A 16,491-nucleotide genomic window follows, 5' to 3' on the forward strand; every position below is an offset into this window, starting at 1 on the left:
TATGGGGTGGGGGTAGAAAATGGGGGTATAGCAGTTCTCTTTTAACATGGAAGTCTTTCCTTGAGAATCAGCCTCTCTTCCTCTGGCAGATGTGGATCAAAGGACTGACAGAACTCTGGTGAGGTCAACCAGATGTCCAACTCTTGCAGAGACCCAAGTGTGGTGGTCATTCCTGGCAATTCTCAAAGCAGGTATCCTGTCGCTCACTGTGAGCTTGCTCTGGTCCTTGCTTCCCTTGTGCCCACAGCAATTGGAAATTGGTGGCTGTCACCAGATTGTGTTTCTGGCCAGTAGCTTAGGGAATAAGAATGAGCCCTAAGCTCAGGTCTGCTGACAACTTCAGGATACAATTCTCCATGAAATAAGCAGCATTAGTAGAACTGCTCTGCACATTCAATCAATTACAGGAGGCTTGGAGAAGTTGATAAGGGTGTGGCTCGGATTCTGGCCCACCACTGTTGGCTGGTTTTATAATAACAAGAGATTCTTGGTTCTTACTGTCAGACACTGTTTAATCCTGATCTCTCTCCAACCTGCTGTCCCAGAGCAGGATACTGGGGAAATTTCCAGAAGGGCACTCCTTGCCACATGCCCAGAAGGCCCATATATGACTTTGCTATTTGTAACCTGGAGAATAGCCTTTCCTCCCCCAGGGCACCCCCAGTGGCCAGCTCCATAGAAGTGACCCTTTTGGCCAGAAGTCCTAGCCCTCTTCTCCACGGAAGTCTCTTGTTGGCCAGAGGGCCTGCTTCCCATGGACACTGCAGGTGCCACCATGCGGGGCCTGGCTCTGCACACCCAGGAAAAGTCTGCAGACCCCCAGCCCTCCACAATAATTCACCAGATCAGAAGCCACTGATGTACAGAGAACACTTAAGAAAAACATATTTTATGTGAAAAACAAAAAAGGTTAAAACTCTGTATACTGTATCAGCAGCGTTTTTTAAAAACTTAAAAAATGGATCTTTGATATTGTATTAAAGTAACTTCCAGGTAGCTCCTTGCCATGTGGCTATTCACGTCCCAGACTGGGTTTGATCACATCCCAAAGGATGCCACTCCATGGAGTTGCTTCCAGTCGACAAGGCCTGTGATTGAATAGCTGTTAAGTATTTTTAATTAAGGTTATTAAATTCCTTTTAATAACAAAAATACAGTTCTGTGTCTCCTGTAGAAGAACACTAGACACATGCTCATATCACACGTGCAATTTTTTTTAGAGGATTAATACCTCTATAGGTTGAAGATTCAATCCTAATTAAAAATGGATCATTTGGACCCCCCCTTTTGAAATATGATGAATAAAAATCTTATAAGAATTTTTTAAAACTTGGGATGAACTACTTTTAAATTCAGTCTGGGATAACCTAGGATTTCTATACATTGGATACATTTACCTAATAAGGCTCATTAGTTAGGAATAAAATTTAAGATATACTATGTAGTCTGTTAAAATGATTTTTTAAGCTTTATGTATATGGTTATTGAGAACTACCACACCTCAAAAACTCTTACAGTATTAGACACTACACACACACACACTCTCTCTCTCTCTCTCTCTCTCTCTCTCTCTCTCTCTCTCTCTCTTCATTCTTTTTCTTTTATTTTAAAAAATTCTTCTGGTACCAAAACCTGATCTGGCCTGAATCCATTTGGTTGGGTAAACTCTGACTTGAGGTGAGATTCTCCATGGTATCTGACTCATCCGACTTCACATGAACATTCAAACAGGAGAGATAAAATCGTGTTTAATCATAAGCAGAGGCCAAAGAAGTCACTGGAATGTATTATATAAAATGGGATATATCAGATAACATGGTACATATACACCTTGTTACCCTCCTAAAAAAATACACACTGACTTCTGAAACATGTCTAACTTCAAGAGTTTTAGATAGAAGACCATGAAATGGGTGATATATATATTTATACATATATATCTTTATTTATATCTGCAAAGGATAAGAATGAATATCAATTTAGTGTACACACAGATACATATGTACATAATTACTATTTGTGTAAATCTATAAATTATTTTCAAAGGAATTTTCAAATCTTAACAGAACCTAGAATTATGCAATTATCTTTATTAAATTTTTTAAATATTTCTAATTTTTTACAGTGAGCATGTGTAACTTCTAGAACAGAAAAAAAAAAACACAAGACCCTTCCCCTCTTGCTCTCCCACATAAAGAGATCTCACTACATAAAACAATCCACAATATTAACTGGTAGTGAAACATGTCAGGATTCTGATGCACCAAACACTGAAACCCTTCTGATTGTAATGTTGCAGCAAGAGAAGGATTAAAAAAATGTATTAGAGTTCAGTATACCATTGAGTACAGCCACTCTCTCCACATTCTTTTAGTATTTCAAAAGAATGTGAGATATAATCTACTTCACAAAATTCTAGATCCAACATGCCCATTTTCTAGCTATTCTCATTTGAGGGGAAAGAAAAGAAGAAACTTAAAAAAAATTTCTTAACCCAAACCACAAGATTCTGCAGGAGAAACTAAACAGGAAATGCCCTGCAGCTGGAGAAATCTTTGCTTTGTTCCAATAGCTGTGAAGCAATAACTGCCCTCCAACTGTTAGAAGACACTAGGCTTGCAGGCAAGCTCCAGAGCTATACACAGGTGTAGAGTACAGAGGAAACCAGATGTATCGGGAGTTCTGGCTAGACTAAAACTCCTCTATTTTCTATATATTAAGAAAGGTTTTACAAATATTTTCTAAAACCACTGCTACATTGTGACTCTTAACCGGCATGGCATTTAAATGGTTTTCTCTGCCTGTTGAAAATCTATTTCAATCTATCCATTTACTCCTTTCCTGTCCCATTTTGTGGTTCAGGAAAATTAAATGGATATAATTCTCTCTATTGACTTCTTAACTTCTTTATTGAGATCACAGGCAATGATGGCTTGATGCTGGGAACAAAGAAGGCCCAGACAGTACTGTTCAGCAAGCAATTATTTTATGCCTTTTCTTTCACTGGTTAAAATAAAAGAACATAATATTGACACCATACAAGCAAATGAACAATAAAAACACTTATGCTGAACACAAGTGCATTCTACATCTTATTTTTTATTATTAAGGAAGCTTTACTGTAAAAGAAAGGCTTTGTTATTAACACATTTAGTGCTAAAGGGCTCCCCAGTAGAAGGACTGCACCAGAACACGAAGCTTGGAATACTGTATATGCCAAGAATGACAGCTTGCATGTTTGGTGCTGGCTTTCATTTGGATACACCTGTAACCAGAGCAAGGAGGAGTAGAGATTGGCAAGCTGACTAGAGCAATAGATCAAATTACTTTTTAAGAAATTTAACTGTCTACTAAGTATTTAATGTCAACCAAGTATTATGTGGTACTTCACAAACATCCCAGTTCTAAAAGGCTATCAGAATGAGAACTTCAAGAGGACAAGGCCACTGATCTAACTGTGGAATCTCTCCTGTAGAGTAAGAGTGGCCCTGGAGAAACACCCCAAAAATCTAAATGGACGTGGAGTAAATATGGCAAAAAGGGATGATTAACACCAAGAAAGCAAGATTCAAAAGTTGTCCAAGAAAGCTGCCAATGTCACATGGATAAGAAGCTGCTGAATAATTCTTTATACCCAGGTCTCCTTAAATTCAAGTCCAGGTCACAGATACACTAAAAGTAACAGTGAAATAGATCATATCCACATCGCTCTGGCTTCTCACCACTAAGAGGCAGCATTTCCAAGATATTCACTTTGTGTTTTAATCTTTCTTTTAAAATTTCCAATGGCTTTAGCAGTACTTTAATTGAATATTCTTTTTTAAAATTTTAATGCATTTTTAATGTTATTGTAAAGGTGATGGACAGAGGGGTTACAGTTAAATAAGTCAGGTAAAGAGTACATTTCTTTTGGAACAGTGTCACCCCTTCCCTCACTTTCACCCAGTTTTTCCTTCTTATCCCCACCTGTAAGTTGTATCGTGAGCTTTCAATATAGTGTCAAGTGAGTACCACTTTTACACTTTGTCCCACAATTTCTGTGCTGCCCCCTTGCCCTCTCTAAGACAAACCAACAAACAAGAAAAAAGGAAAAGAAAACAGGGCTGGGAAGGTGGCTCAGTGGTAGAGCGCTTGCCTTGCATGCACGAGGCCCTGGGTTCCATTCCTCAACACCACATAAGCAGAAAAAGCCACAAGTGGCACTGTGGCTCAAGTAGTAGAGCGCTAGCCTTGAGCTGAAGAGGTGAGGGGACAGTGCGCAGGCACAGAGTTCAGGCCCCACGACTGGCAAAAAAAAAAAAAAAGGAAAAGAAAAAGAAAACAGCAACAGCAAGAAAGAAAAGAACCTCTTATTTCCATTTCCTAGAGCTCATTTCGATAAATATTAAGACATTCACTTTTAGGAGTGAACAGTAATCTCCATTCTTGCAAAACAGCGACCACAACAAGGTCTTGAAGAAGAGAAGCCTGTTAGCAAGACCTAGCAAAGCACAAAGGAAGTGAGCTAAGGACTGGCATGCCAGAGTAAGAGAGTTTGACTTTTGCTCTGTACATTGGTTTTATAAAGAAATTTTCACCTACCACTATACTAAACACGTCCTTATGTTTCCTTCTGGACTAGAACTTGATGGCTTACACTTATTTAAATTTTTATTTTGAAAAAATAAAAAACCAACACTCACAAAATGTTGAAAAGTAAGCTTTGTGCTTGTGGCTCACTTCAGTAATCCTAGCTACTCATGAGTCTGAGAACTTAAGAATCATGGTTCAAAGCCATCCTAGGCAGGAAAGTCTATGAGACTCTTATCTCCAATTAACCAGCAAAAAGCTGGACTAAAATGTTAAAGTGCCAGCCTGGAGTGAGAAAGCTAAGAGATCAGTACCCAGGCCCTGAGTTTAAGCTCTAGTACTGGCAGCAAAAGAAAAAAACTGAAAAATACAACAGAAGGTTCCTTTGCATCCAGCATCCTCTAGCAGCAAGAATTCCCCCAATTTTCTTAATAAAAATTAAGAAACTGACAAGTGACTGGAGGGCAGAACTTGCTTAAAATTCTGCCCAGTTTTTCATGCATGTCATTTTTCTTGTAGATACGTCTTATGCATAGGTCTCAGGAAGAGGTGTTCCTCTGTAGCTACAGAGCAAAGTTTACTGCACTGAGATAGGAAAGGATGCCTCAGGCAGGTCGGCAATGTGCAAATCCTTTCTACCTCACAGGCTCAAAGTTGTAGGAAGGAAAATTTGTTTTAAAGACCTCAAGAAAAAGGGGTGGTAGAAGTGGTGATATGGCTCAAGCGGTAGAGTGCTTGCCTTGAGCTGAGGAGCATAGGGACAGCTCCCAGGTTCAGAGTTCAAGCCCCAAGACCAACAAAAACAACAAGAAAAAGGGGTGGAGTGGGGCAACTGAGGAAATAAGTCATTTTTCTGTGTTTAGCTAGGTAGGCTCTAAGAGGCTAAGGTGCTTGGAGACGAATTTGGACAAAAAAATTTGGAGTGACCCCATCTTACCATTAAAGCTGAGTATGGTGGAATGCACTTACTATCCCCAGCTACAGGGAAAGCATAAATACAGTTATGATCTAAGCTAGCCTATTTCAAAAATACCTAAAGCAAAATGGGTTGAGTTTGTGGCTCAAGATGTAGAAGGCCTGCTTTACAAGAGTAAGGTCCTGAGTTCAAAACCTAGTATGGCTAAAACAACAACAAAAACAGAGCAATAAAGACAAGATTGTTAGTTCTTTTACAGATAAGGAAATTAAGTTTAGAGAAATAAAGTGATCTACGTAAAGCTAAAGCTAGCTAATAAGAACTGGGATTCAAAAACTGAGTGGGTAAGAACAGAGGCAGATCATTAGGTTCAAGTCTACTTGCTAACAGTGTATAAATGTGTTAAATCTACTATACACAGCACCCACCGTATTGCCTGGTTCAAAGATCTTCAATATCTATCAGCTGCCTGCAAATGTATTAAAACAAATACAACCTCTGACTGCTTGCTTGACTGGACTGTGTGCACACATGCACACAGAGTAATAGCAACCCATGGTCCACCAAAGTGTGGAGTAGACCGATGCAGAAACCTGGGGTTATTGACTTTTGAGTTAAGACAAATCATGCAGTGTCCTGGAAAGGATCAAGATAACCCTTGTGACATACCTAGCACAGAAAAAAGAAGAACTTCCTGAGTCTTTTGTCAGTTATTACCAAAGTGTCTGAGTCTTCTTTTACTTCCTTTCTCCTACCTCCCACCCCTCTGAACAACCTCACAGGCAGAAAGGCAAGTCATACTCAGAAGGAAGAGGAAATGAGATGGGACCTTTTCTAAATAAAAGAGATTCAAATTCACACGTCATGATCTGTTAAACCAAAAAGTGCGGGAACAATTGGTTCTATGTTCAAAATTATCCTTTCTTAAGTTTTTGAAATGAAAAAAATATTTCTATATTCAACATTATTTTCTTTCAGGTTAGCTGGTTTACTACACAACATTGATTCATGGCCATAAATTTGAAAAGTGTAATTAAGCTGTTCAGAAGATAGATACATACACATAAATTACTAATGTAAGAAAAAGTATTTTGACTGGTCAAATATTCTGCAAATATTCAGATTAATAAGATTGGAAAGGCAGCTGTATTTTTCAAATATATGTCTACACCTGAAAGGTATTCATGGCAAATGAATTTATGATAAGGTTATACCTAAGGTGACTCATCTGATACATGTGACTCAGGGTAAGGGCATTCGAGCTTAGAATCTGATCCTTAAAGGAGACAAACGTGCTAGGTGTGAAGAATGGAGAAAAGGAAGGGGTAACAAGGCCTCCTCCCCAGAGTAGGACTGAGGAAAAGTAGGATAATGAATTGTTTTCTTTGGTACTACTGGACCTCCTTTCATCCTTCACCTGATTGCTTGAAACTTAGATGGATACTTGATTAAACCAAATCACAAAGAAGTACAAAAGTTCTTAAGAGAAATACTTTCACCCAAACATCAATCAATTCACATTATCAGCCAAGTGGTGTTACCCAGAATACACCTTTCCATGTGTGAGCATAGCGTGAGGTGGGGGAGAGTATGGAACAATATGGCAATGCCCAGCCCAATTCTCTACCCTCCATCTCCAAATCAGCATTTTCAAGTCCAAGTCTCCAGGATTCCTGCCTTTTATATATTCTTCCTGTCTTCAACCTCTGAGACTGTAGGTTCCTGAAATCTCAAAAAAAATTTTTCTCCTTGTGGAGTTGAAGGACTTTCATTATTTGTAAGGCAAGAACCAATGTGTGGGTTATCTTCACACAAGTGAGATGCAACAGTTGCAAAGTATGTTGCTATCTATGTTCAACCCAGAAATTGCCACCTTTTAATCAAAAATCAAAGTTATCTAAGTGCCAGTGACTCACTTCTGAAATTCTAGCTATTTGGGAGGCTGGGATAGGGAGGATCATGGTGCCAGGGCAGCTTTAGAAAAGTTCAAAAGTCTCCATCTCCATAAAAAGAAGGTGTGGTAGTACTTGGCTATTCCCAGCTACGACAGGAAGAAAAAAATAGGAGGCTCTCAATCTGGGCGGGAACTCTTCCTCAAAAACAACCAGCGCATAAGAAGCTGGATGTACAGGTAGTACAGAGAGAGAAAGAGGAGTGAGGAAACAGGGGAGAAAAAGAGGAAAAGGTTATCTTAAAAAAAAGTTCAGATACAATAACTACTCTGCTATCTGCTGTGATATAGGTATAGAGCTTAGAAACTTCATATATATGTATGTGTAAAACTCATAACCCTCCTAAATGGACTATACAGTCTTCTATTTTTATTTTCTTTTTGCCTCCAGCATTGAGGGCTAACAGGAAAGCAATGAGCTGGTTCTCTGTGAGACCCTAGGCTCGGTCAGGCTATAATTCTCTCCTATCACATATGAGAAGGCTTACCAGATTTTTCAGCAGTGTGGACAGTTCCTTTGTAAGAGTAGAAAACTTGACAAAAGCAGTGCCAAGATCGGGGTTGTCCCGACTTAAAAAATTACTCCCAAATTTATCAAGAACTTGTGCATAGTTTTCTTCATTTTGTACATGGTCTGAAAAGAGAAGATGAGAAGGAGTGTAAGCTATTATTTCACAATGAATAGTTATACTGAACATTGATCACTGAAAACTCTCAAAAAGAGAAATTGCATCAACTATTTATTACACATGCCCAGAGGTTAGCAAACTGAAGGTTTTTTTTTTGTTGTTGTTGTTTTTTCCCCTTTCCTCATGACAGACCAAGCTGGCTGGCCTCAGATTGTAATCCTCCTGCTTCAGGTTCCTAAGTTTGTGTGCCAACACATCCAGGTGTCTTACTCCACTTTTTTGAAGGGTTTCCCTTTCACAGAATTTAGCTCTTCAGCTCTTTTTCTTGTCTTTTTTTTTTTTTTTTCTTTTGTCAGTTGTGGGGCCTGAACTCTGGGCCTGGGCACTGTCCTTCAGCTCTTCAGCTAAAGGCTAGTGCTCTACCACTTGAGCCAGAGCGCCACTTCTGGCTTTTTCTGCTTATGTGGTGCTGAGGAATCGAACCCAGGGCCTCATGCATGGAAGGCAAGCGCTCTACCACTGGGCCACCTTCCCAGTCCCCATGTCGTTTTAAACATTTAAGATTTTCTTAAATATTTAAGAGTATATATTCTTAAATACTAGATTTGGGCTGGGCACCGGTGGCTCACACCTGTAATCCTAACTACTCAGGAGGCTGAGATCTGAGGATCACGGTTGTTTCTCTTCCCCTAAGCTCTTGCTTTCCAGTCTATAAGATGAGGCGAAGGTCTATGGTAAAGGAATGTGGTGTTGAGTTGACACTAAGTATGTAAGATGTTCTCAACAGTGATGTTCCACAAATAACAACAGCTAACTCCATACAAATCCTCCTTCACTTGGCTGTCCTCCTAGCTCCCTACCACCACCCTCCATTGTTGTTGATAGCTCTTCATCTTTCTGACCTTCCCCTCAGGCCTGTCTTTGGTACTTTATTCTTCTCTACCCATGATTACTCCCTTGGATCTCACTTACTTACTGATTTAAACACTTTCTGTTAGCTGGCAACTCTAAAATGGATATTGCAAGCCCAGAGCCCAATCCTGAAATACAGACTTAAATATTATTTAATATTAAATATTAACTATCTATTGAGGGGCAGAAAGAGAGTCATAGTTTGAGGCCAAGCCAAGCAAGCACACTGTCTATACCTCTGGCTATGTGTGAGGTATAGGTAGGGGGATCACGGTCCAAGGCTGGTCTGAGGCAGAAGTATGAGATCTTACCAGAAAATAACAAAATCAATAGGACTGGAAGTAAAGCTTAAGTGGTAGTGTGTCTGCCTGGTAAGCACAGGGCCCTGAGAACAATCAACACCCATCTCCATAAAACAAAACAAAACAAAACACCAAAAAAAACCAAAAAAACAAATAACCCTCAAACTACTGATTAAGTATCTCCACTTGGCTGCCTGGTAACAACGTTCAGTCTTAATATGTCTACAACAAATCCTTGATTGACTTTCTCAACCCTTTATCCACAATCCCTTCCCTTGGTCAGTTAATATCAAGTTACATTCTTGAAGCTATAACGCTGAAAAACATTAAATCATATTTCGTTTTTATTTCTCATGCCCCAGATGCAATCCAGTGACAAATTATGGGGCCTCCATTTTTAAAATACACCTGAAGTCTTACAACCACTCACCAACCTCCTTGCTAACATTACCACTCATCAAAAATACCCAGGGTATCCCAATCTTTATAGACATCAGAAAAGCAGTACTGTTCTTCTTGGCCATGTAAAGGGAGATCCATCTTTATTTCATTTCCCTTCTCCTTTTGCTATGGTATACAGAGAAGCATGCACTTGTATGGGGCACAGCATTTAATGGACCAAATAATGGACAGAGTATTTTTTGAAGTCCTGTCGTATGTATAATATATATGTATATATTATTGTAAAGATACTGTACAGGGGGTTACAGTTGTATGAGTAAGGTAATGACTACATTTCCTATTGAGCACTGTTACCCCCTCCTTTGTTTTTCCCTTACCATCCCTTCCCTCTCACCTCCCAGCTCTTCCCCCCAACTTGTAAAGTTTGTCTGCAACATAGTGTCTTGTATGTTTCATTGTTATAATGGGTCAATCTGTATCCTTGTTTCAGCATTTTGTTATTTCTCTTCCCTCCCCAAATTAGAAAAATGTATATACAAGATGCAGGCCACTGGAATCACATACAGTGACAACAGGGGTTCGAAGTCCTGTCTTTAAAGACTGACTTCAAACCAGCACTTCTTTCCCAATCAAGTCTTCCCCCTTGGTTAGAAATAATCCCTGCTTACAATCTTCTGCACTTAATGGTTTCTAGGTAATATATTTATACATGTTTTCATTTTTCCCTGTCACCAGACCATGAGAGGAAGAGTCACCTTGGTTCATTTCTGCATCCCCATCAACAAATAACCCCTGTTGAATTTTCCAGTGAGCTACACTACAAAAGTCAGGACTCAGTAAATATCTGTTGACTTGGAATTAATTTCTTTTTCAGAAAGTTGAGAAATACCTCCCTTCTGAAATCTCTTAGCTATTCAGAAAATCAAGGTTTTAGAAATTTCACTTTATTACATCCTTAGTAAGTGCTAAGAGACAATGAGTATCTGTGAAACAGAAAGGAGCCCAGACTAGGAACAAGCTGGGAAAGAAACATCTCTAGCAGTCGAATGAAATGAGACCCCAATGGCCTCCTAATCATCACTACATTAAAAATGCATGGGGCCTGCAGTGGTTGGCAGCATTTCAGGCTGAGATTAAAAAAAAAAAAAGATAAAAATGCAGCTCTGGTTACATGCAGAGAGGCAGCACAGGAAAACAAAAGGCAAGACACATCAGCTGATGAGACAGGATGCACATGTCTGACCTTGCACACTGCGGCAGCCAGCTCCAAGCCTCTGTATGGACCAATAAAGCACCACTGGAGACACTCATCATCGACAATCTCCCCCAACACTCTTCTCTGCCTCTGGAGGCCAGTGAACAAGGATGTTTATTTCAACCACTTCCAAGTGAAGGAGCGCAACTCTAGCCATCTATCATGTTACCCTGGTCAGAGGACCACCTCTCAGGGACTTTAGTCTCTGCATCTACAAAACAATGCCTGTCCCAGTCATTGCTAAGAGATAAAGGCACCATAATGAATATGCAAGCTCTTTTGGAAGGACAAAAAAAGCTATTCTAAGAGACACTGACTCATTTCCACTTGGTAAATGTTACAGGGAAGACCTGCAGGGCAACCATCACAGCTCATCTCCAGGCACAGAGGAACCTGACTGAGGCAGATGGGTGGAGGAGAAAGTATAGGCCTGGGGAGAACAGAGGCATAGATCAGAATCCCTGCTGTGGTATCAAAGGGCCTTGTGTGGCATTAAACTAAGTCTATAACTCTACAGGACCTTGACTTCATATGTAAAATAGTACAATCCTATAAAATTTATAGTAAATCTCGAAAAATACCTTTATTGATTTCATCTACCTTGAGACGAAATTATAACTTTAGTTCTAATGCTAATGGAACTGACAGTATCCTAATATTTTCAGAGGATTCTAGGAAATATATAGGCTAATTTTGGATCAAATTTTAGGTGAGGGTAATTTATGTATCATCTCTGGCTCTGCTTTCTTAGCTGTAATACCTACTTGATGGGGTTATTATGGGAAGCAGGTGAGAAAAGCCATCCAGTTTCAGAAAATGCCTAGCCCAGTCCTTTTGTCCAAAGTAACTTGATTCACTTCTGTATCTTCCCATTTCTTTCCTGGACCCTGGTCTCCCTTCAGGGTCTTTATGCAAGTCCTCTTGTGTGCCAACAGTCCACAGGGACATATGTTTATCATCTATCTCAACGAGCTCAGGAACATCTTAAGGAGAAAAGCTTGGATATATATGCTAATATTCTGGTCATACAGCCAACCCAAAGTTCTCCTGTCCATGAGCTCCACCATCGTTCCAAGGCTCCGCCTACCTAGTTCAAGGTAAAATATAGCGGAACCTTCCCGCTCCTTCTTGTCTAGAAATGCTGAAGCACTCAGTTTTACTGGACTTGTGATATATTCTATGCCCAGTGCTGGGCTCAGCACACAGTGAGCCCTCAGTAAGATGCTCACTTCAGGGAATGGTTCTCCTGGAACAAGTCCTCTTTCCCTCAGCCATGTGCCAGGCACAAAAACCACAATCAGCTGTAACTCCAACAACAAAGCGACTTCCTATGTATCAGAAGTTCCAGTGCTGGAATGAAGGAAAAGCAATAGTGCTCTTACAGCTCCTTATAGCTCTTATAGCTCATACTTTACAGCACTTATCATTTAAAAATTTAATTCTATTTGTTTTTAAAATTACAAATCATTCACATAACTATACACATCCAGTAAAGAGACAGAAAATTATACTTCCTTTCCTCTTTTCTAATCCCATTTCCTTAAAATAAGCTCACATAAACTGAGTGTATCTCAACAAAACTCTGTCCCCAATGCAAACACACACACACACACACACACACACACACACACACACACACACACACACAGTTTCACTTCACTCACTTAAAAAAAAAGTATTACAGCAAAGTTTGCTTTGCTCCCACTAACAAAGATCAAGAAATTCAATACAAATACTTATTTTCTGTAGTGCTGTCCTTTGAACTCAGAGCCTCAGCAAGTGTTCTCTTACTTGAGCTATACTTCTAGCCATTTTTGCTTTAAGTTATGTATATGGGCTCCTGTTTTAGCCTAGCTAGCTTCTTCTTTGAGCTTCCCACACAGCTGAGATTACAGATTATATACCTTTCACCTTGATTTATTTGAGATGGGGGTCTTACTTTTCCCTGGGTGGCCTTAAACTATGATCTCTGCCTCCGGAGTAGATGAGATTATATAGGTTGAGTCACCAAGCTTGGCCTAATAGAAATGTATCTTATTTTAACAGTGTTTAGTACTGTTAAATAAATGATAATCCCTATATTCAGAGACTTTCAGATTGCTCAGAGATTCCCCCCCCCCCCAATTTATATACCCAAGCTTTTTTGTTTGTTTTTTAACTGCTGTCACCTTATTGTTGGAAAGATATTCATAAAGGCAGTACCTGGGGGTGGGAGTACTCTCTAGTACTGAGAATGAGGTAAGTACATGTTATAAGCACTGTCCTCTATTTCTTCTGTCATCATACTGGGGTTCAGATCCTTGTTACAAAATCAGCACCACTCATCTTGTGATTCTGACAATACTTTGTTTTAACTTTATAGTCATTTCCCAGGAATGGTAACCATGTAATAGGGAAGTGAGGGTGAATTCATTTCCTTGGATACAAAACTTACTAGTTTGGACACAACAGTTACTAGATGATAAGTAAGTCATTTCAGTTCTCCCAGCCTCCATTTTCTTATCTGTGCCTACAACCCCTCACAGCATAGGTCATGTTAGGAACGAAGACAAAGTCCTTTGGGGGAACAAAGCCCTCTATACATTTTTAAACTGCCTTTCTCTGTGTCATTCTGGATGATTCATTCCTTTAATTCTTCAAGGCCATTTAATGTGGGTTTCTTCTTTCAAAATCCTCACCAAACCTCTGCAAGAATCTGCCCCAGACCACAGGGCAGATCTAGAAACTCAGCATGTAGACTCACATTTATAAAGCCCTGTCAAATCTATCACCTAACACAGAGCCATAGAAACACCTGCAGAGTTCCAAACTGCTGTTACTCAGCCTTTAATCCACACCTGACCAGCATCCTTGGGCACAGTAGAAATGTCCTCTCTCTCAGCTTCATCACTGGACTGCCAGCAGCAAGAGGGGATGCATACTCTGAATTGCTGGTGTCTCTGTAGGCAATGACAATGCTGTGTCTGGTCTCTACAACAACTAGCAAGGAGACAGCCAGTTCTGCCGGTGTCAGCCTCTCAGATGACTATCCATAGACAGAGGCAAACCTTCTTTTTCTTCTTTTGTCGGTCCTGGGACCTGAACTCTGGGCTTGGGTGCTGTCCCTCAGCTCTTGAGCTCAAGGCTAGCGCTCAACCACTTGAGCCACAGCACCACTTCTGGCTTTTCCTGCTCATGTGGTGCTGAGGAATCGAACCCAGGGCTTCATGCATGCAAAGGCAAGCAGTCTAGCCACCTTCCCAGCTCTGGCAAACCTTCTTATAAACAGGTTTTATTGATAATATGTGGCCCCACACTTTACTACTAATTCATCAACCTCTATTAAGCTCTTACATTAGGAAACAAAGGCTATTTAGGGTAACCCTGAAACTTTGGGTGTACCCCTTAATTTGAAGCATTAGCTTCTTGGTTTATAAATAATGTACAAAAGGATCAGAGATAAAATGAAAGCTCACTGGGTTCTCATCCTGGTAAATGAGGTGATCTAGGACAGGGCCTGGACAAAACATACACAGTCAAGGCTGGTGCTCTCCAAACTCTGTGACCATCCATCCCTGTCAGTAAGGCATTTTAAAGCATACATTTCCAATTAATGATCTATTTAAATCATGTATGTATTTTGTATGTTATTTGAATATACTGTAATATATTACTTTCTAAAGTATTACTTATATAAATGAGTGGTTCTGACCTCAAATTCCAGGCATTCTAAAAATAAGCTGTTGACTGAAATTTCTGTTTTGTAAGTTTTTTTTGAGGGAGAGATTCTGGGGTTTGTATTTAGTGCTTCATGTGTACTAGACAAGTACTGTTCCCAAGCCACACCTCTAGCCCTTTTTTGCACTGATTATATAGTTTTTGGTGATACTGGTTTTGAACTTAAGAGCCTCTTGCTTACTCAGTGTGTTTGTTCTGCTAGTACTTTACTGCTTAAGCCATACTTCCAGTCCAACTTTCTGCTCAAAGCTAGTGTTCTACCACTTGAGTCACAGCTCTACTTCTGGCCTTTTGGGTAGTTAACTGAAAATAAGGGTCTCATGGACTTTCCTGTCTGGAATGGCTTCATACCATGAACCTCAGATCTCAGACTCGTGAGTAGCTAGGATTACACCAGCACCCAACTGTACTGGTTATTTTTTTTTTTTTTAATCTCACTTCCTGCCTAAGCACAAGCTTAGACCATGATCCTCCTATTTGTTTTTAGGCTTCTTGCTGTGGCAGGGATAATTAGTGTGTGTCACCATGCCCGGCTTTTTTCACTGAAATGGGAGTCTCAATGAATTTTCTGTCTGGGCTGGCCTGGAACCATGATCCTCCCATTCTAAGCCTTCCAAATAGCTGGAATTACAGGAATGAACCACTGATACCAGCTGTAAAATTTAAAATTCAGAAGTCTGTTGTTCTGAGATTATTTAAAAGTCTATATGCACAAAATGTCAGGATCTTAGAGGAGATAGCCGAATCTAAAGACAAGATCCCTGCCACCTGTGGGTGCCCAGCTCAAAAGGAAACAGGTCTTTCTGGTTTCAGTTGCTGGGGAAATGCTGTATTTGCTTGACCGTGAACCCTCTGTGGGGGTATGTACAGTGTATTTCTTTATCTCATTCACAACCACCATTGTATGAAGGGACAGAAGAGGAATCATCATCACCATTTCATTACAGAAAACTGAGGTCGTGAGAAGGGAAGGAACTTGTGAAAAACTGTTCTTGCTAGATTTGAGATCACATTTCAGTACAGACAAGTATGAGAACAAAGGTCACAGAGCACAGATGTGCTTGGAGCTCCACACAGTGTCTGTGGCTCAGAATACATACAACAAGATAAATTAGGAAGAAATGTGGCTCATTAATATTTTCCTCTTTTAAGTTCACTGGAATTGTTTAGAGTAAACATATCATCAACTCACTGCACTATCACAACCAGGAAAAACCCACAGAAAATGCCAAGAAGAAAAAGTATTCCTAGATGTTCCAGAGGCCCCTAATCGCCACTCCCCTCCCAATACACATAGTGGAAAAAAAACGCATCTGATCAACTGCTTGAGATACAGAAGATCTAAGAAAACCCTGTTGTTTGCAAAACTAGCAACAAACTGGCTGAACATTTTCTGTCACCTTCTAAGTGATCTGTGATGTGACACTGACCCTCCAGTGATGAACACCTCAGAATCAGTAACAACTTAGTTCCCCTCCTGAACAGGTCAGTTGTATCTCCAGCTAAAGGCTCAGACTGAAAGGCAGTAGTTGGAGTTTCCACAGATAGTCTTAAACCTGAATCTTCATTGTAAATAATAAAAAACAATTCATGGAGAAGGACTGGAAATCACAATGGATTCCACAGGCAAATAATAATTTAAAACATGGTAGTTTTTATTTATCATTTATTATCTGTCAAAATGAACCACTGAGGCAGAGAAACATGTTCTTATGCTTCTTTTCACCATTTTGAAATTTAAAAAAATTACAAACTACTGGTCATAGAAGAAGTGATCACAATTTTATTTAAAATAAAGCAATAGTGCAATGTTTGAGCCAATGAAAACAACAACAAAA

At 39.8% G+C, this 16,491-nt stretch overlaps 1 protein-coding gene across 8 annotated transcripts in view; it reads right to left on the reverse strand.

Annotated features, from left to right (window-relative positions):
- Positions 1-16,491, reverse strand: part of Asap1 (ArfGAP with SH3 domain, ankyrin repeat and PH domain 1) — a 299,332-nt gene that overhangs the window by 106,910 nt on the left and 175,931 nt on the right. For all 8 annotated transcript variants that reach the window (XM_069991415.1, XM_069991412.1, XM_069991407.1 and 5 more), the window contains one exon: positions 7,925-8,070. In XM_069991415.1, coding sequence (XP_069847516.1) covers positions 7,925-8,070 — 146 coding nt within the window. The remainder of the gene's footprint in view (positions 1-7,924; positions 8,071-16,491) is intronic.

This window comes from Dipodomys merriami, unplaced genomic scaffold (genome assembly GCF_024711535.1).
Source record: "Dipodomys merriami isolate MVZ:Mamm:240054 unplaced genomic scaffold, mDipMer1.0.p SCAF_4, whole genome shotgun sequence".
Lineage (NCBI taxonomy): Eukaryota > Metazoa > Chordata > Mammalia > Rodentia > Heteromyidae > Dipodomys > Dipodomys merriami.